This window comes from Tympanuchus pallidicinctus, unplaced genomic scaffold, assembly GCF_026119805.1.
Source record: "Tympanuchus pallidicinctus isolate F22 unplaced genomic scaffold, pur_lepc_1.0 scaffold29, whole genome shotgun sequence".
Classification (NCBI taxonomy): Eukaryota; Metazoa; Chordata; class Aves; order Galliformes; family Phasianidae; genus Tympanuchus; species Tympanuchus pallidicinctus.
The window spans coordinates 4528502-4550143 of NW_026294746.1; the positions used below are offsets into that span (position 1 = coordinate 4528502).

The 21642-nt window shown below is 48.9% G+C and overlaps 2 protein-coding genes across 6 annotated transcripts in view; both read right to left on the reverse strand.

Moving 5' to 3' along the window:
- Positions 1–16858, reverse strand: part of IFFO2 (intermediate filament family orphan 2) — a 28831-nt gene extending 11973 nt beyond the window's left edge. Inside the window, exon 1 of one of the 2 annotated variants that reach the window (XM_052691802.1) lies at positions 16182–16858. In XM_052691802.1, the coding sequence (XP_052547762.1) occupies positions 16182–16768 (587 nt within the window). In that variant the 5' untranslated portion in view covers positions 16769–16858. The remainder of the gene's footprint in view (positions 1–16181) is intronic. The other variant, XM_052691801.1, reaches the window with a different exon arrangement.
- A 3022-nt stretch (positions 16859–19880) lies between these two features.
- UBR4 (ubiquitin protein ligase E3 component n-recognin 4) overlaps positions 19881–21642 on the reverse strand; it is a 68302-nt gene continuing 66540 nt past the window's right edge. For all 4 annotated transcript variants that reach the window (XM_052691787.1, XM_052691786.1, XM_052691784.1 and 1 more), the window contains 2 exons: positions 21208–21370; positions 19881–20314 (listed from right to left, as the gene is read on the reverse strand). In XM_052691787.1, the coding sequence (XP_052547747.1) occupies positions 20250–20314; positions 21208–21370 (228 nt within the window). In that variant the 3' untranslated portion in view covers positions 19881–20249. The remainder of the gene's footprint in view (positions 20315–21207; positions 21371–21642) is intronic.

The window sequence follows — 21642 nt, forward strand, 5'->3', positions numbered from 1 at the left end:
TGGCCATGCTCATTCATACATGTGAATACAGTTTGAGTTCGGGAAGAAAAGTACAATGAGCAAAGAGCAGAAAGAGAGGTGATGTGTTGGCTGCCCTGGGAGGTGGTGGACTCCATCCCTGGAGGTGTTCAGTGGAGATGTGGCACTGAGGAGACCAAAACTTTATCAAATAACGCATTGAAGGGCAAATTTAATCCCATCTGAGCTGGAAGGTGAGGAGGATCTCCTGCAGGGGAGGATGCACGGTGCTACTTGCACAACCAGAAGCACCTGAAGGGGTTACAGCTCACTGCAGCAGCACCACGATGACATGCTGGCTGCTCCTTCTCCCTCCTGCCATTGTGCTGCAGCAACAGCCAGCAAAGCAGCATGTGCACTCTCTCTCCCCTTACAACCCATGGTTGATTTACACAGGAAGGTTTGTGGTGAATCTTTTTACCAGGGAGGATTTGCTGCCAAGCAGGGTAAAATATTTAGGCTGAAATTTGCATTTGTCATCAAATATTTCAGCTTGTATTTACACATCCTGTTTCCTTTCTGACTGCTGATTGCATGTATATGGTCCTGTAAAAATAGTAACTTCATTTTCCAGATTTAATATTAAAGTCAAGAAGGTGAAATTAAAGCAGAGAGTAATACTGCAGTCTGTGACAGGCTCTTTGAGATACAGCAGTGCTGCTGGGCTTAAATCACTCCTCCTGGTCCTGTATGGATGCAAGTCAATGGCAATGCGTGCTGCTCCTCCAGGCTTTAATTGTTCCATCAGCAATAGAGGCTGCATTCTGGTTACCCTGCTGCATTACCTGCATTCCTACAGAGCACGATGCAGTCTGCAGAGAGGGATGTGTTTTCAGGAGATGGAGCTGCATATTTTGAGCGATTGTGCCAAAAAAGCAAGCAAAAAGCATTAGCATTCCTCCCCAACAGTTCAGGCTTGCTGGGAAGCTGCCAAAATTACGCATCTCAACGTCTGCTCAGCCCAACCTCCCTCATCCTGCACAAAATTCCAGTCGTTCCATTTCTTGTCTTTATGCCACTTCAAGTGCATTTCACAGAGCGGTGATTTACAGCCCTAATTCCCTTCCTTCAGAGTCAAAGGAGAGGAAAAGGCCGTCTTCTCTTACACACAACACACCCCACTCTGGTTTCTGTTTCTCCTAATTAGAGGAGCGATCAGGTCATTGGTAGGGAAGAAGGGGAAGGAGAAGCTGGAGGCTGACAGGCACTTGATTCATTCTCCATTTAAACTTCCAAGCAAGTGAGACAATAGAAAGATTGCTCATTCATATGATCATGCTCTATTTGCTGTAACACACAGGGCTTTACAAGGGCCCTTGGCAGCTGCTATCACACGCTCCAACAAACGCAACAAGAAGCCACTGAGAAGATGCTAAGCATGGCACTGGCATCATTAACAATCAACGTGCTCCAAGTTACTCTCCTGATATCATTTTATGTTAGTCAGTGCCTTCTTGATGTTGATTTGACAGCAGAAGATGTGGTCACTGGGGCAGTGCAGAGGAATCAGAGGTATGGCTGTGCTTTGTGATCTCAGTGGTCTTTTCCAACCTTGATGGTTCTGTGGCTTTCCCAAAGGCTCAACCCCAGCAGGCTGCACTGGTCACTGCATCACAGATACGTATTTCAAGCCTAGCCAGGCTTTTTCCCACTTTTCTCACCTTCCAAGGGTGCTTTAGTCACAGCCACCACCCCCAAAAAAGGGCTAGTGTGCATTGGAGCAGATCCGGACCGATTCCCTTTTACCAGATGTGACACATTACATTCCAGCAGTGTGCAGTCACTGCAGCTCCGGGCCCCAAACTACTTCTGCAGCCCTGTGATTAAGAGTCAGTGTCTTGCATAGCTTAGAGGAGAACAAAGGCTGTTTGCTGTCTTTAAAGGGAACAGCAGCGTTGCAGGGCTATTAAACAAACAATACTCACCAGCAGTCAGCTAGGATTAAAGTTGCTTAAAGCCTTATTCCTGTAAAGCTGAGTCACACCGCAAACTTGTGTGTTTCCTTTGAAATTGGAAGAGCAGCTACACCAACACCAACACTGCTAAGGAGGGTATCTCAGGAACTCGATGGTATCCCCTCAAACCTTCTCCAGCACTCGTGAGGTTGACACAACAGGCTTCCAAACTTTCTCCTGCATCACCTGCACCGACAAACCTGAGCCTAATTCTCCTCCCTCAGTATCATCAAAGTGAACTTCAGAAGGAGAGAACTGCCCATCAAACTCACAAAAGCTGTTTAGGAAAGAGAGATTTAGAGACATTTGCCTTGGCAAAAATTGCTCGGTGAGTTTCTTTTCTGAATGCAGGAGCGCAGTGTTATTTAGACAACAGGTAAGATGTTTGCAAAATAAGCCAGATATAAACATACGGCCCTAAGTATGCTTTTGCTCAAGGCAGAAAGGCAAATAGAGCAGCTGATCATTAATGATGCCTGGTGGCATCCACTGCACTCGTTTCTTTCATTAAAAACACCCTTCCTCAAGGGAGCAAACCCTCCTCAAATAACATTTAGTGATGGTATAGGTATGGACTTGGAATCTTCCAGCTCTGCTTTGTCATCAGTTCGCAGGGAGACAAAGAAAAAGTAAAGAGCTCAAGTGCTGAAGTCTGCCATGGGAAAAAAAAGAGTGTGCATTTGAACAGTGGCTGAAATGCTCATGGACATACACGACTCCAGTTGGCTTTCCTTGCATGCTAAGGCACCACCGTTCCATTTTTGGGGCATGAGATGCACCCAGTCTTGCTCATCTCTAAGAAATGTATCACCTAGGCTGCATTCTCTGTTGCACCACACCTGCAAGGAAGTGAGAAAACCCCCACCCCATGGCAGCACCAAGCCATTCCAATGGAGACAAGTCTCCCAGCTCGCCTTCCTTTATGCCAGCACTGCTTGTTCTTTTGTGCTCTCAGCCCTTTGATGCCCATCCCTTGTTGATGGCAGCTCCAAATGGAAGGCGTGCTGCCTTCTCACCACCTCTGGCACGGGATTGAACGCTCTGCACCATGCGCTGCCCATCCCATTTCATCACCATCACGGTTACGCACCCAGGGCTGCAGCAACATGCCTGCTAATCCCTTCTCCACCACATAGATGGTAACTATCAACATTACACTTTATAATTCCGGTCATTAAAGGCTGATTTCACTTAACGGCCCTTTCAGAAGTCAAACTGTGGCACTCCCATACATGAGGATGCTAATCCTGTGTGTGGCTGGAGGCAGAATTTGGGCAGGGCACGCTGGCTGGGATGTACTGCGGCACCCAGGCTAAGAGAGACTATCTGGACTTTATGGGGAGGGGACCTGAGGCTTTTTGGAGAGATGTAAACGAAGCTTTACGCTCTTAAACAAACCCACACAAAACCATTTTCTATTCTGTTGAGTCAAAAAGCCAACCAACCTTCTCCTTGTTTTTAGACTCCATTTTTCCACCCGGTGTGTTTTGCACTCAGTGAGCTGGGAGGTCACGTCAAGCAATTGCTAACTGTGAACAATTAGCTTGCTCACAAATGCTGCCTCTTGATTAAAAAAGCTTTTGCCACACAAGGATTCTCCTAGATTATCCCAAGCACAGACCATTCTGCTCCCACATGCCCTGCCTTCGTATTGAAGTAAATTAAATGTTTGTTGATGGGCTCCATGTAAAACGTATTAATTTAATGTGCACATCTGATTCCATTAAAGGCTGGCTCTAACACAGCAGCAGCAAGCTGCACTCTTGAATGAAGTCATCTGTTGTTTGCAACAGGCAGGGCAGCATTCGCTCTGCACAAGTCACAGCTCTCTTTGCTCGTACTCTGCAGCATCAGATTTCCCAAAGATCAGAGCAACGAGGCTCTCCATGCAATGGAACCTGTCCATGGGTGTCCGTGCCCTGAACCTGTGGCAGTGGTTGAGGTTAGACAGGTAAATTGCACTGTTCAAGCTCAGGGGGTTCGTTACAAAGGAGAGGTTAATATTAAAGCCCTCTGCTAGGCTCCATTCCTTGTGAAGAGAATTAGTGGAAGAACTCACTATACAGAAAAGCATTGTGTAATTATACCTCTTGATTATATTCATCTGGAATGATGATCGAGCCTGTTAATGGAACCACAATAAAAATCAGCTGCAGGTTCATTTGTTCATTAAGTTCATTAAGCCATGCATAATGTCACAAGAGCTCAATAACTTCAAGCAGCGGCAGCAGCCATGCTGGCATTCCTTTAGAGAGCAAATGGTGTTGCTTTTCTTACATTAGGAGAATCTGCATATAATAGTGCAAGATTCAGAGCCAAATTTAATGCATCTTAAGTGACACAGCTACAAGACACCTCCTGTATGACAACCCTGCAATTAAGTTCCTACTCTGAAGCATCTTTTGATACCCAGACAAGCCTTGCACCTTCCCTTCTGCACATGCACCTTGAAGGCCTTCCATTGACCACTGCAGGGCTGGATGTGATCTTAGTGGTCTTTCCTAACCATTAATAGCTCTGTAAACTAAGCCTGCAACACCACTGACTTGCTATTCTGCAGCTGTGAGCGATTAGAGCTAGATTAACACATTAACCACACCTCTGTACACCCTCCTGAAATGGACCTGATTAGGTAAGGCAATTCTATTTCATGTTTCCTGCAAGCTCACATCATCATTACATTTCTACACAGCTGCTCTGCTCCTCCAGCTCAGGTCAGGCGTGTGGAAATCCAAACTGCTCAGGAGGGATGGAGCTGTAAGGAGCAAAACCACAGGAGGCCTCTGCCTATTTGGTATTCCTCTACGAAGCATCCATACCCTGGAATCAGAATCTCATTCATTAGAGTCACATTTAACTCTGCAGCTCTCCACACCAGCTTCTGGAACCCAATCATTTCCTGCAGAAAGAGATTTCTGGTCAGTCATCACCGGCCGCAGCCGATAAGATAGCAGCAAGCCTCACGATGTCATGCACAACACGTTAACTACCACACAAAGTGAACCAAACACTGCTTTCCTCCTGTATTTGCCAGGGCAGCACAGAGCCTGTCTGAAGGCAGGAAGGATCAGATGGAGCTGGATGTGCTGAGCTCAGAGTGCTGGGCACGGCAGTCTGCAGCCAAGCTTCCAGCAGGATTAATGCTTGCTCTTTCCCACTCAGCACCAGCAGCTTAAATTCATTTTTCACTCCTGTCAAAATCTTCTTGACGGTGTTTACAAGCCCTGAACAAATATACTTCTCTTAAGCATGAACAAACAATTCTGCAGCAGTTTTTGACAGCTGAAATTTGCCATTTTTTTTTTTCCAGCAGTACAGCAGACCCTGGGGAAGGGGAGAAGGATTTGTTCAGTAACGTGAGAACACAGAGCTGCCTGCCTTCCATTTTCCAATGAGCCTCGTGGTAACTGAAGCTGACCCAGTTCAGTTTCTCACAAAAAAGCCTTCTGGGGAAAAAAAAAAAAAAAGGAAAAAAAAATAATAAAGCAATTTAGGAAAATGCAAGGCCTGGGGGTTTGCTTTTTTGGAGGGTGGGCAGGGAGTTCAGCGTTTACTCTGAACAAAAAGGAGGGCACGAGGTGAGGACAAAACCGTAGCAATATCTTAGCAAGATGAGGCAAAGATGGAAGGGGGAAAACATGCTGTGCAGGAGAGGAACCACTCAAAAGCCTCCATCTGCAGAGCTCATCAGTCAGCCCTGGCTGAGCAGAACACAGCAGCACTGAGCTGCTCCTGTGCACGAACACGATGAGCCCTTATCTCCTCTGCCACCCAGGTACAGAGGAGACAACTGCAAGCACAGCTTATGAAACAGCCACAGCAAAGAACATTACATTCCTGTGAAACAGTTGTCATAACTGCAGATAAAGTAATTACTCTGACTCATTTTGAAACAGGTAATCTCAAAAGCACAGGATTACACGACTGTATAGCGCTGCTAGCTACGAGTTAATTATCAAATGCTCAATTCCCATGTAAGGAAATCTCCCACAAACACAAGCACTACAAATGCTGTGCATTAAGGACAGCTGATCGTGTATAGACATTTATTTTGCAGCTACATCATTCTGGTAGGCACTGTGTCAGATATCCAGGTGCTCGGTCCCAATGCTTTGCAAACTGCTGAGATCTGGCAGAGTAAATGTGTTATTCCTGCCTGTATTTCCAAATATTTCCAAAACAGAGTGACAGATGCTGCAAAACTCAAGTGGGGCACAAAGAGCAGAAGAGAGGCTGTGAGCCTGAAGTAGTGCCACGCGCTGAACTCCATTCTTAGGGCCCTCATGTAGACATGTGCAAGCATCTCTGAGCAAATCACAGCATGGCCTGGGTTGAAAAGGAGCACAGCGCTCATCCAGTTCCAACCCCCTGCTGTGTGCAGGTCACCAACCAGCAGCCCAGGCTGCCCAGAGCCACATCCAGCCTGGCCTTGAATGCCTGCAGGGATGGGGCATCCACAGCCTCCTTGGGCAAACAAGAAGCATTAGTTTGACATCTCGAAATAGTGTTTTTTCCTCACCCTCCAACAGCAGGGCATGCACAGTCGCCCATGCAAAGCTGCAAAAATCATATTTCAGTTATTGCACAGCCTGCTCAGCACCTCAGATTCTTTTAGGAAGAGCCTGGTGCAAGTGTGAACGTGAGGAACTCATAGAGCTGCACTGGGAAGGCTGGGGAAAACAAGCTCAAAGAGACCCCGTGCACACAAAGGGGACTGTGAGCTGCAGAATACAGTGTGCTATTATCACAGCGTCCCAAAAACGCCACGTGATTCCTTTGGGCAGCTCATCCCCACCATCTGCATCATTACTGACATAAATACAGGCTGCAGCAGAGCAGAACGGAGCGAGAAAGGTTTCCTCACCAAATTGTCAGGTTGGATGTTAGGATGGGAGGTACTGAGAAGCCTTCAGTGCTCAGTTTCAGGAACAAAAGTGCACAATGAAAGGGGATTATTATGACTGAGTCATGTTATAATCACAGAAGAATCCATCCATTGTTGAGAGAAACTCAGAAATTGCTTAATGCTCATCATTTAATCAAATGGATTTAAAGGGAAGATGATAGGCACCAGCATGCCCGTCCCAGAGCCTCACCATTTTTTCCTCTAATTCTTAGTTCTTTTTAATTGATATATATTTAAATCCCCATGCAGGAGACACTTCAAGACCTGGTACAAATATTAACATGGAGGCAGCACTCTGGGGGCAGGAGGAAAAAAGAAAAACCAAGCAAGGCACGCTTTGCTCTCTTAGCAAAACACTTCTACTTGCCAAAGCCTGGCAGCCGAGGAGACAAGTAGTTACAGAAGAGATTTAGAGCCATAATAAGATCTAATGCTAAGCTGTCGGAAAGAACAGGCAAACTTCTGTGGCATGAATTTCCTTTCTATTTGCTATAAACACCTACTGAAAGCTTTCATGAATGTCCTCTCGGAGGCTGCCAAGTTAAAACAGCACATTATCTCAGCTGGTGCATATGACTGCGTGGAAGATTCTTACATCACAGCTCTAAGCAGTAATCGAGCAAGCTTTTAACTCAGGGAAGTTTTTCCCATGTAGGGTGAGGATTATTTCTTTTTAGCACTGCCTTCGGACCTCACAGCAATGCTATGGAGGGGAAAGGCTGAGCCCTGTGGGTCTTCTGCTCTCTGCATGGATTTCTGAGTAACACTTACATAAGAGGTCTCCCTGATCTCGGAGCTGGGTTTGCTATAAAGCAGTCAGTCCTCATCTGTGTTGTAACCACACTGTGACCACCGCAGAGCACCCCTGGAAGGCACAAGTCTTGATAAGACCAAGTGATAAAAAGAATTGCAGTTATTCTTCTGCAGAAGGCAAGCAGAGCTCCTGCTGGAGCGTACTGCTGTGATGCCTTCGTTCACTTCTGCAATATCTCAGCCTGAAAAGCCAAGAGTAAACGCTAAGCCTCTCTCTGCCCTCCCTTCCCCTCCACCTCCTCAAAACCAGCCTCAAAACCAAGAGCCAGAAGTTGTCTTAATCTCTGCCCCAACACTGAAGGCTTGATTGAACTCAATAAAGCTGTTTTATTGAGTGAGATAATTCTTATCAGCTTTCAGGAAATCAAAGTCACGGCTGAGATAGAGAACAAAGTCTCCACACTGTGTTCCTGTGCACCCAGCTATGTCTTACCTCTATTTTACGAGCTGGATTATCTTTGCAAAGGTGAATTCACAGAACCTATAAGGCTGGAAAAGACCCCTGAGATCATCCAGACCAACAGTTCACCCACCACCAACATTTGCATGCAACATCAGGGTTCTGAGACAGCAAGTGATAGCAAAAGGTAGGAAGTAAACAGCTCTTGGAAGCCTGCTGCGACACTTGAGGAAACACACAGCACTCCTGACACAGCCCTCCAAGAACTGTGAGGGTGCTTACTGTGTTTAAGCTGCTTTAATCACTTTGGTACAATGGGTAGATTAATATAGTTTAGTATTCCTGGCTAATTACAGTGACTGGTCTTTACAGCAGTACCATTAAACAGCAGTACCCTGCCATTTAAATGGGAGCAAATTAATAAAGATGACACCAAGGAGGATATAGCATTCAAGCTCAGGCGTTTTTCAGTACTTGGAAAAAGCCAGATCAGCCCTAAATTCACACCGACACAATGGCTGTTTTTGTTGTTGCATCAATTCCCAGTGACATAACTGCTCAGTAATTAATGCACAGATGAACAATGAGGAAAATGGGATGAACAGGGGCTGGCGTTGGAGATCTGCTCTGCAGAGCAAACGCTGACATTACCTGAGAGCTAAATGAGCAACGTGGTTATTAGTGGGATGCAAAGCTCTGGCAGTGGAATGCTTGTGCTATTTAGGGAAGGGAAGAGATGATGGAGGGCTGAGGAGCTGCAGGACAAACTTGGTTTGAAGGCAGCAGGGCTGTCGGAGGAGCAGCGTGGCGGGCAGTGAGCTCACTGCCTGCAGCTCCAGGCTGAGTCACAGCCCCAAGCCCAGCTAACCCAAGGGACAGCTGTCCCCAAATGAGCTTACTGAAGTCCCAGAGCTGTTCTGGAAGGGCTGAAATCCTGTATGGCATCGCTGCAGGAGGGGCTTCGTTCCCAGGGTCGTTTTGTCCCTGCTGGCAGCCAGCAGCTCCACGTGCTGGGTAAGAATACAGATTAGTGGAAGAACATTGCCCTGTGAATGAGGAGCTCCTAAGTGCTCTGCACTCCTTTTTCTTCCCTTTCTTTTTGAGAGCGGGGGTTTCAAAGCAGTGTGGAACAGAGAAACAACCAAAGGTCAGGGGTGCTGGTAGAGTAATTGGGGAGGTATTTGGGGGAAGAGTAAGGACAGAATCCAGACTGCCCAGTGCTTCATCACGCGGCCAATGCTTTACAGGAAGAGCCATGGGGTGGATATGTCACACTGCCTTATGCCTGCAAGAGGGAATTCTATTTTGCACCCTGAGAACCAGCCCTGACAGCAGCAGTGGGCTTATTAGTGAGCCCTGAGTGTGAGCCAATGCTGTTTTTGCACACTGACCAGCACAGAAAGCAGGAGAGGGATTCCCTTATGTTGTAGGGATGGCACTCATAATTCCGTTTCTAAGTTACTGAACTCACCAGCAGGCACTGGTAAACCACTGGGATTTTTCATGCCTGCTTTGAAGCAGAGAGACCCAGAGACAGCCAGGGATTACAAAATGACTTCTTTCTTTCACACCAAAACCAAATGCCACCCTCCAACGTGAGTCATTAACCAGCAAGCGTGGGCATCTCCAACCTCAAACCAAGGCTTTCCAGCAATATATCTGAAACGTTATGATCTATCAGTGCATCCAAGCTCACATCACACTGCAGCAAATTCACTTCTCTCCTATTCTGAACATAAAATGGAGATGCATTCAATCATTTCACTTGCTGCTATCATTGGCACGTGACAGCAGCCCAAGGACACCCATACAAAACACACCACGAGAGAGCAAAATGTAGAAAATAATACCCTGGAGAAGCCATACAGCTTTCCTGCTGTACGTTTATGAAGTGCCTCATTCTGTTTCTCAACACAAATCAGCTCAGGGTTCTGGGAACAAGATAATCTTTCACTATGAACTGGTCACAAGGCTGCAGAAGAGCTTCACTTGAACTAAATTCAGTTAAAATACTACGCCGTGTTACATTAGACCAAACTACAAAATCTCCTTTCTTGCACAAACCCAAACAAAACACGACGTGGCTCAGTGGGAATGGTGGGGCTGAGGTTGGCCTAGAAGATTTTAGTGGTCTTTTCCAACCTTAATGATTCAATTCAGGGATCTGGTTAGCAGGCACGGTAGCGATGGGCTGGTGGCTGGATTGGTGACTTTGGAGGTCTTCTCCAACCTGAATGATGCTACTCAGGATCACGATCAGTGGGCATGGTGGGGATAGATTTATTGTTGGACTTCATGACTTTGGGGGTCTTCTCCAACCTTAATTATTCTATCATTCTATTTGGGGTTGGGTTGATGGTTGGACTCGATGATCTTGGAAGCCTTCTTCACCTTTCATGATTTTATCTAGAGATGTGATCAGTGGGCAAGGTGGAGATGTGCTGATGGTTGGACTTGATGGTCTTAGAGATCTTCTCCAACCTTAATTATTCTTCCATTCAATTTGGGGACACAATCAGTGGGCACGGTAGGGATCTGCTGATGGCTGGACTTGATCTTGAAGGCCTTCTCCAACCTTAATGATTCAATTTAGGGATATGGTTAGCGGGCATCAGACGGGCTGATGGTTGGATGTGGTGACTTTGGAGGTCTTCTCCAACCTGAATGATTCTATTTAAGGACCAGTGGGCCTGTTTAAGGACTGCCAGTGGGCACGGCAGTCACGGGTTGATGGTTGGACTTGGTGATCTTGAAGAAGACTTCTCCAACTGTAGTGATTCTATTTAGGGACACGGTGGTGATGGGTTGATGGTTGGATTTGGTGATCTTGGAGGTCTTCTCCAACCGTAATGATTCTATTTAGGGACACAGTCAATGGTGATGATGTGTTGACGACTGGACTTGGTGACCACAGACCTCTTTCCCAACCCTAATGATTCCATGAAAACAGCTGGGCTGTACATTTAAAACAGAGACTTGAGCCAAAAAGAGCAACGTCCTGTGAACACTTCCAGCAAACTGAGAATAGTCAGTTAGTCACAGAGAAGGAAACGCAGGAAGCTAACTTAAGACCAGACTGAGCTTCACCACAAATACCCAACCACAAAAAAGCAGCTGTTGAGCTGTCCTTGGGCTCGGCGCTTCCTTCAGCTCCGTCCCAGCACTCGCTGCAGAAAGGCTGTGATTACCCATGATGAAGAGCCAGAAATAACTTGGGTTGAAGCTCGTTTTCGCCTCAGCCCCACATCGGAAGGGTCTCGGGGCGTTGATAGGTTGGAGATCAGAGGCACCTGGGGGATTTGCAGCCCCACAGCCATGCTCTCCGCCTGGTTTTTCCCCTTCACCAAATCCACCTTTCCCACCCGTGAGTCACTGAGGAACAAAAGGTGAATTCAACACACGCAGAAAGCGTTGTGGTTCTCTTTCAACAGGGGAAGCCACTCTTTGAAGAGCACAGCCCAAGTTTCTCTGAAACTCACGGCACGACGCGGCGATTCCTCCCTCTCCAATCCTGTCCATCTGCAAATTCATTATTTTAATTGGGGTTCTGAGCTAATAGCTGGGCAAAGATAAAGCACAGAACGAACAGCTAACGTGCTATTTGAAATCAGTCCTTGCATCTCAACCCTACCCTGGTGGTTCCCATCCCGAGCCAGTTTAATAAAGCACAGTGTTCATCTGGGTAAGTATTCAGCAAATAGAGCCTCAATCCCTTGGTTCTGTGGATAGAAGGATCAAAGGGAGCCCTGTGCTCTTCTCCCAAACTTTTCCTGCATTACTACAACCCAGAAATCCCAGTCTTTTACCCTTTCAGGGCGAGCAAATTTCTCTTTTTAAGACTGAATATCCAGTTTCCCAAGGGTGAGCGCTTAGCATCAAACCTCACATCGGCTGGGCAGCTGGAGCAGAGGTCTTCTCCAGCCTTATTGATTCTGTGATTCACATCTATGAGGGGTGCCTCAAATCTTGGGCTGCATCCCCATGGGAAGTGGTGCGGAACACAACCAACCTCATTGCAGCACAACTGCAATAGGAAATAGAAAAGCACACATCCCAGACTTAAATGCATTCCTACACCTACCAAAATACACCTATGCACCAGAATTAAATGTATGCCCACACGTATATGCGTGGCTTTTGCATTATTGCCAGCTCTGTCACCAATTGAAACGTGGACACAAGTCCTGCACCATGACTGCATTCTTCTGGAGGGATAAAAAAATTATTTGTTTTTGATTGGCTCTATGCACAACATTTGCATCTTGTTACCACTGCTATTTTAGCTTTAAAAGTTCTCAGACATTCCTCCAGGGCTTCTCTTAAGCACATTTTTATTAAGTTCCCTCCTTTAAAAAATGAGACCCAGTGAGTTTTGACGCTCAGTGCCTTTCACAATGATAATCTTTGTCCTTTCCAGCTGCAGCAAATTTAAGATAATCTCTTCTTCAAGTGGACTTGATTAATCTTCCCAACGAAATACCATCCCGGGGTAAAACAATTATTTCCAGTCCAACCCTTACTAAGAGTTAAATCTGAGCTGGAAAAGACAACCAACATCTGGCCAGCTCAATATCTGCTCCAATTAAGAACAATTTTGAAACCATAATAGACAAATCTATTCAAGTGTTCAGAGCAAAGCTTGCCACAGCAGTTGAAGGGGGGGAGAGGAACAGAAGGGGGAGCAGGGCAGGACTGCAGCAGGGTTTCACCTCGTCAGCAGAGCTGTGGCCACACGCAGCAGCGTTCTGCTGGCAGAGCACTGAAGTCCTAAAGGAGATCTTAAAGGCCCCTTCCAACCTAAACCATTCTGTGATTCCAAAGGTGGCTGAATGCAAAGGGTTGCCTCTTGCTGGGCAGCAGACAAAGCCATAACCCAAAGCCTGTAGAAAGAAAGCAATTGTGGTGTGCTGCTTGGGCTGCCTGTTTGTGGTCGCTTCCAACCCAAGCTGTTCTGTGACTCTATAAAAACAGGGGTATAACACAGCCCTGGTGCTCTGCTGACTGCACACCCCAGTATTGGCTTCATCCAAAGTGCATTGCGTTGGGGTATCCCAGAAAAGTGATGTTGGTGGGCAGAACCAAGGAGATGGGTGCCTTCTCCTGCAAGAAGCCATCAGTACTGGCAGAAACCCCCATGGCAGGGGTTGGAAATAGATGATCTTTAAGGTCCCCTGCAACCTCAGCCATCCTATGATCCTGAATTGCACTCCAGCACAGCTCAAACCATAACAGCAGGCCCAGCAAACTCAAGTCTTCCCAGCACGAATGTCCCTGCAATAAATGGAGCAGGGCTGTTGCAGAGGGCTGCCTGCCTTCAGCTGCACCTATTGGTTCTTAAGCACTTGCATGGCTTTGTGGATCTGTGTCAGAAACTCATGTGTGCACTTAGCTTTCAGCAGGCCCTAACAGCACGAGGCTCATTTTCCACTGCCAGATTGTTTCCCTAAATAACTTGAATATATTCCTGCAAGATAAAATACACGCTCTGAGTTTACATTATGTCCACATGTGCCACAACAAAGAACCCTTGCCCTGCAAACAAACAGACACAAACACACTCACACCCACCTTTCCAGGGCTGCTGACAAACACAGCACCACGTGAGCTCAGGATAATGAAACCAAACTGAGGGAATCTTAGAAAGGCATCACCAGCACCACAGATGAGCAGGCAGGAGGGTGCTCAAGGGTGAGCAAAGGAGCACAAGGGTGTGCATGGAGCACAGTGACACAACACCCAACCCCATCACATTGCAGCTTCCTCCCATCTCCCTGGTACCAACCAAACAAACACAGCTGAACAAAGAGGGAGGCTTCTATCCCCATTGGATGCAGTGGGTGCTCCAGTGCTTGGCAATGAAGGCACGGCAGCTTGCAGGAGATGCACTGAGACGAGTAATAAACACAGAGGGCAGAAATCATTACTCGAGCAGAATATTCCTGCTTATATATTCCTGCTTGTTCTGAACCAATTCACCAGTTCTGTTATGAAAGGATGCAAAAAGCCACACGCTGCAGCTCTGTCAAACAGGCAGAAGACATTCAGGCAGCTCCACCAGAAACCCCGACCGCTTCCAAAAGAAACACAAACAAATAAAGGATTACATTTGCTCTTCAGCAAAAAACACAAGCCGAAAAACACATTTTAAGCCTAAAAAACCCCCCAGATGGGAGCACTCACACCAATCCCACTGCCCAGCAGCTCTCAGGCAATGCAGGAATTTCCCTGCAGAATCCCAACTACCCTTTCTCTCTCTCTCTCTCTCTCTTTTTTTTTCCTCCCTTGGCCTCCATCTCCACCACAGATGCGTTGAGCAGCAAACACAGCACTGCAAAGGGAATGCTATCCATCACCGGGTAAAGAACACCATTTCAAACCCCAATAGGCTGAAGGAAGCCTCAAGATTCCCAGGGCTCACAAAGGCTGCCGGATGGCTTTTGTTTTGTTTTGACCAATTCAAAGAAGCTCCTTTGCAAGCAAACCTTCCCCTGCAGTATTTGCAACCCAAATATTGCAGCACTGAGCTAATTTAAGAGAAGCGGCGGACGAAACAGACGACTGATTAAGCCAGAAAATGAAGAACGAGCTAAATTTAGGAAGAACGACACGATGCAATATTAACAACAGATAACTCCCCATCTCCAAAAAGGGGGTTTTGGAGGGGTTTCAACAGCCTGGCAACGCTGCTTGGAACACCCAGCCTCCTTGTGCTGCAGTGGATGCTGGCGGAGGAGAAAATCCTCCTCAGGAAGGGTTCCCCCCCCTCCCCATCAAACCCATGAGCATCCTTCCCAAGGAGGGGAGCTTGGGCTGCCAGCATCCTTCCTGAGGATTGTGGTGCTGGGGGGGGGCATCCTTATGCCTCCAGGGTTGTGCCACCCAACTTGGGGGGAGGGGAGGGTGCCAAATCCCTTCTTTAGAGATCATGATGTGGGGAGGGGGGGAGCATCTGCAAATCCCTTTTCCAGAGGCTGCAAAGTGGATCCCATCCCCAGCTGGGGTCCCCAGATCCTGTCTCCAGAGGACTGTGGTGCTAGGGAATCCTATCCCTAGGTGCCCCCTAGGACTGAGGGGGCCAAAATCTCTCCTCCAGAAGGTTGTGGTGCTGGGAGGCTCATCTCCAACTGAGGGTTCAGGATCCCTTCTCCAAAGGCTTCAAGGGGAGCCCATCCCGACAACCCCAGGGCTCTGCCACACAACTGGGGGATCCCAATTCCTTCTCCAGGGAACTGTGGTGCAATGGGGGTCTAACTTCAGCTGGGCTGCTCAAACCATTTCTCCAAAGGATCATGGCAAAATATGGACCTAATCCCAACCGGGGGTCCCCAGATTCCTCCTCCAGAGGATCACAGTATGAAGGGGACTCATCTCCAACAGGAGGGGAGCCCAAATCTCATCTCAAAGGATCACGGTGCAGTGGAGGCCTAAACCTAAATGGGGTCCCCCATATCCCTCTGCCCTCAGGGCTGTGCCATCCTGCTGGGGAGGGAAGGAAACCCCTTCTCCAAAGGATTGAAGTGCTGGGGGAAGCCCAACCCTTACTGGAATCCCCAGGTCCCTTTTCTAAAGGATCACAGTGTTGGGGAAGGGGCCCACTCCCCATTGGAGTCCCCATATCCCTTCTCCAGAGGATGATAGGGTGGGTGGGAGGGTGGGGGGAAGAGGGCATCCCCTTTTGGGGTCCCACACATCCCTTCTCCTACGGGTCACAGTGCTGGGGTCCCACCTCCAACTGGGGGCTCCAAATCCCTTCTCCATAGGATGGAGGTGTAACAGGAGGGTCTATCCCTGTGACCCCAGTGCATGCCACACATCTGGGGGGAAGGGGGCCCAAATCCATCCTCCAGAGGGATCGTTGTGCTGAGAACCCCATCCCTGGCTGGGGATCCTTTCTGTTGTGATGCTGGGGGAGGGGCATCCCCAAATGGAGGAGCCCAAATCCCTTCTCTGGAGCATCAAGGAGCACCCATCCCCAACTGGGGGTCCAAAACCCCTTTGAAGGGAAGGGGGGGGGGGAAAGGAAAGGAGGAGGAGGAGGGGGTCCCCACCAGCCAAATGAAGCCCCCCGATACCCCGACACCCCACTCACTTTCTCTTGTACTCGTCTCTCTCCCTCTTGACTTTGGCCAACACGTTGTAAAGCGCCCGGATTTCGGGTGTGATGGTATCGATCTGCACCCCGACACCATCCGGATGAATCCAAGACACTCCCGGCCCTTGAACCGTTTCCAATCCACCGCCACCGGTACGTCTCACTTGAGTGTAGCTCCAAATAGTACCGGGTAAACGGCTGTAATGTGACGGAACCAGGCCGGGCGCCGGGCTCGTAGACAGAGCAGCTCCGGTTAACGGGAGACCGCCGTCGGTTTGCACGGCCTGATCCCGGCTGAAGGTCTTATAACGAAGGCGGCGGTCTCGTTCGCACTGCTGGGCCGCCAGCTGCTTCTCCAGCAGCCGGTTCCTCCGCTCCAACTCGTGCACTTTAGCCAAGAAGCAGCGAAAACGCACGTTGAGACCTTTCAGCAGATGGATGTTGGAACCCAGATCGTTCCGCAGTGCCGCCGTTACCGGTGGCCCACCCGCCGCTCCGCCCGCCGTTCCCGGTGTACCGCTTCCAGCCGCCGCAACGCCGGGAGAGAAGGCGCGGGCCATTTCGCCGAACAGCAGCGAGTTCATGGCGGAAGGGAGCGGCGGGGAGGCGAACGGCCGTTATGAACGGAGCGGGGGGGGGGGGGGGAAGGAAGCGCCGCCGCCGCCGCCGCGCGTTCCTGCGGCTGCCGCAACCGCCGCACCGGCACCAAGCCCCGCCCACCGCGCAAGGCCACGCCCCTTTCTCCTCCGTAGCCACGCCCCCTCGCCGCAACGCCGCTGGCGCACAGGCCACGCCCCCGTCGTTCTCCTAAAGCCACGCCCCCCACACGACGAGGCCGCGCCCCCCTCCCCGCCGCCTGTGCTCCACGTGTTCGTTGCCGGGAGTTGGAGGGGAGTGGGGCTCATTTGGGGGAGTGGAAGATTGTAGGGAGGGAAGAGACCTGGAGAGGATCTGCGGGGTGCTGAGGGCTGTGTGGGTGCTGGGGAATCAAATAGGACCATAAGTGGGCACCATACAGTGCCAGTGCTGGGCACTATGTAAGGCCATTGGTGGGTGCTGGGGGCTACATGGGGCCATTGGTGGATTTTGGGGCCTATATAGTGCCATTGGTGGGTTTTGGGGGTCTGTACAGTGCCGTTGGTGGGCATCATATAGGACCATTGGTGGGTATTGGAGGCTATACAGGGCCATTGCTGAGCACCATATAGGGCCATTGTTGGGTATTGGGGGCTATAGAAAGCCATTGGGGGCACCACATAGGGCCATTGGTGGGTGCTGGGGGCTATACAGGGCCAGTGCTGGGCACCATATAGGACCATTGGTGGGTTCTGGGGCCTATATAGTGTCATAGGTGGGTTTTTGGAGCTGTATAGTGCCATTGGTGGGTATTGGAGGTTATATAGGGCCATTGTGAGGCACCATATAGGGCCAGTGGTGGGTTTTGAGGCCTATATAGTGTCACTGGGGGCTATACAGGGCTATGTAGTGGGTACTGGGTGCTATACAGGGCCAGTGGTGGGCACCATATAGGGCCATTGGTGGGTTTTGGGGGCTATAAAGGGCCATTGGTGGGTTCTGGGGCCTATATAGGGCCATTGCTGGGCACCATATAGTGCCAGTGGTGGGTATTCAGGGCTATGTAGGGCCGTTGGTGGGCACCATATAGCTCCCAACTCCCATCAGCGGCCCTATGTAGAACCATTGCTAAGTGCTGGAAGCCATAAGGAGGTGCTGGGGGCCATATAGGGCCGTGCATGGTGTCAGCACAAATCCCAGGTGAATCACTTGGCATCAAATAAGAGACAAACTGTGACTGTGCCCTGTGAGCCACGCTCCCTCACATGCCTTGCAAGATGCTCTGGAATTCAGGGGAATTGCTTAGTTGTTAAGACTGAACAATAAAAGATGAATTTTGTTAGCGGTTATCTGAAGACAGAGAATTGCTTAAGTGCTAACTAACGCTACTCTGATGATACAATAATTAAAGTTACTTAATAAGCAGCTCCTGGAGCTCTGAGCCACCCGCAAATCAAAGCCACTGCTTAACTGTGATGCTATTTGGAGGGAGAATGGATGGGCACCAACTCCCCCCACGGGGCTGCTGCACCCCAAGCTTCCCAATAATTCGGGCTTTTCATGGCAGAGGCATTCCCACCTCCACATATTTCTCCCAGTTTCTGCACCCTGGGATTTCCTACCATTATCTCTGCAGATTGAGGCACAAACAACGGGACAATGCCATCTCAGTGCCACCAACATCCCCTTCTGCGTGGAGATAACAGAAACACTTTGGAAACAAACCCACAGGAGACACAAAGGGAGCGATGGGAGGTGCAGGTGACAGCATTGCAGGCAGAGCATCGCTGGGACACGTCCCTGGTGATGGTGGCAAGTGTTGCCTGCTTCCCCAGTAACCAAATATTTGCATCAGCACCGAGCAGCAACCACCCCGATAAGCCACACAGGTGTGCTTCAGGGCACACTCATCACTTTGGCATTTCATCGAGGTGATTTGACTTTCAATCCCCTTCCAGGGAGAGGCAAACCTTTCCCCAGATCTGAGCATCCCTTTGGCTGAAGCACAACTGAAGCCTCTCCTGTGCGGTCCTTGTTGCAGACCTGGCCCTGCTGGAAGCAGTTATGCAAGGATTCCCTTAATAGCACCCAGGGGTTTTCCTACCCTGATGTTCAAAAAGGTGGGACTCAAACACTGTGCTCAGAAAGCAGCAGTTGGGAGGCCACACAGGGACATAAATGACTTCTACACTGGAAAAACTGCAGGGAATCCTCCGTGATGCCCAGAGACACTGGGGTGTGTTTGTGTTTGGCTGTAATGAAAACATATCAAGGCAACAACAGTGAGACACAAAGCAGAGGCTCAAGCCCTGGTTGAGAACACAGGGACCAAGGCAGAGGAACGAAATAAGAACCAGCAGAGGTGAGAAGGAAAACACAGCACTCACCCATCTGCTCACTGCCAAAGCACAGCACATGCTCAGCACTAAAAGGCATCAAACGGGCCGGCAAGTTATTCATCCTCTGAAATAATTATTAGTTATGGTGACAGGACTGCGTTAGGATTGCAGAAATTCAAGTTCAAACAGAGATGAAGATGACAGGGAAAGCTTTATTGGGTTCCAGCTCAGCCAAGTGGCAGGTGGGCAACAGGACAGCAGAGGCAGAGGCAGCTTACCGTCGTGCACAGCTTGGTGAGAAAGGCAGGGCTGTGTCCAAAGCAGGCACTTAGTGCTGGGGCAGGGCAGAGCAAAGTGCAGGATTTACCAGCAGAGAGCAAGCACCCAGCTCTAGAAGCACGTGGCGTTTGTTCTCCGTGCATTTTCCATAGCTGAAAATTGTACCAGGTAAAAGAGAGGCAGTGCTGCCATCCATATGAACACCTGTTTTGAGTACAGCCTTGGTGAGAGCAAAGTGAGGACAGAGCCCATGCTACACAGCTCCCCTTGGCCAGCTGTGAGGAAGGGGTGTGTGTGCAACACACGTGTTCCTAAGGCTCACATCTCACAAGGGAAACCTGCTCTGTGTGTGCATCAGTGACCACTGCCAGCCTGCTTCCTACAAGGCTTTTGCTTCCTATGTTTCCAGTAAGAGCAGCAAGCCCTAAAATAAAGAGCTCTGAAAGAAAAAAAGATGGGAAAGAACTTGGCATTTAGGTTAAAATTACTCGTCAAACCCATCTTACTTATTTGTTTGATTTATTTAACTTCAAAGAGGTGCACACTAAAGCATTAAGGTTTACTAGTATGGATTCCTCTCTGTACAAGTTCTTTCAACCAGCTGAATACACAAGGCTTTACAGACAGAAGCACTGAAATAAAAGATAAAACAAATCTAAATTCCACATCACTCCAGGAAGAAAAACCTGTAGAAAATAAAAACAAAAGAAAAATAAACAACAGAAAAAACAACAACAACAACAACAACAACAACCAAAACCAAACCAAAACCCCAATAAACTGCAGCACTCCTCAGGAAAGGGATAGACTGCACGAGGAGGAACACGGGGATGGAAGGCAAGCAGTGTGGTCTCTGCCCATCGCTGGTGGCTCAGGGGATGGAATTCAAAAGATCTCTGAGGAAGCTGTCGGGGTCATTGATTTCTGATAGGAGACCTTTAAACAGAAGAAGACATGACAGTAATTAGCTCCAAGAAGTGTTTTCTCCAGCCAGCACTACAGATTGGTGCTAGGGCATGTGTATACTAAGTTAATAATGACAGCTGCGATGTTATTTTAAGTATGGGCTCAAAAAGATAAACCCTTGTGTATGCATGGGGCTGAGGTGTGCGTGTTAAAACCAAGCAGGGAACAGAGCTTTTGGGGAACAGAGCTGCTGCAGAGACCCAGCTAGCTCCATACATGAAAATGTATGAGAATGAGAGACTGAAGGGCACTGGGAACTCTTAGCTGAAGAGCAGCTCCTCTGCAGGTGAATTTTCAGAGGCTGGAGATAACAAAAACCCACCAGGACTCCCATTGCACTGAAGCACTGCTTCGCCGTCTGTTGGGGAAACAGTGTCAGACTAAAAGAGGGGAGATTTAAATTGCATAGAAGGAAGAAGTTTTTTGCAGTGAGGGCAGTGAGGCACTGCACAGGCTGCCCAGAGAAGTGGTGCAGACACCCAAGGTCAGGCTGGAGGGGCTCTGAGCACCGATGAAGTTGTGGGTGTCCCTGGTCACTGCAGGGAAGTTGGACCAGATGGCATTTAAGCATCCTTCCCAACTCCAACCATTCTATGGTTCTATGATTCATATACCCCCAAACATCCTTGTGCTGTGATGTCAGTTATTGTACAGAGCAGGGGGAGGACGAGCAGGATCAGGTGAGAGAAATTTTCCTGTCTGGGGATGCTCAAGCGTGTTTGGGAAATAGCTGAGGCCATAGCTGGGTGCCAAGGTCTCCTCCCTCCCTGCAAACAAGCCGTTGCTGTGTCGGGAATGCTGCTGTCTGGAGTCATGAGTTGCATAAGGCAGCCTATAAAAGGGAAAGCAAAGTGCATGCTTACCAGCCACATCCAAAAACTCGGAAAATGTTTCGACTGGCATGAACTCCTCCTGGAAGGTTTTCAGGGCCTTGTCTGCAGCTTCGTGTATTGGCATGTCGTTGTGTCGGATGAACTCAGCAAGAGAGTAGGACCAGCCTCCCTCTGTGTTACTGGTAGGCACCTTCTGCAAGAGGAGAAAGCAGGACAGCTCAGTGCCCATCGGTCCACAGAACACCTTCAGGACTCTGACACCATGCCCTGCTGTCACTGGATTTGTCCCAAGTCACCCCACTGATGGCTTCCCAGTGTCTCTGTACAGGATGCAATGAGGCATCTTCTTGCTCTAACTATTTAACCCTCCCTGGAAGCTTTAAGCTACTTGGTGATGCCCCCACCTCGCTCCTTACCCTCTCAACACCCTTGGTTGAAAAATCAGCAAATGCACGAGCAGAACCT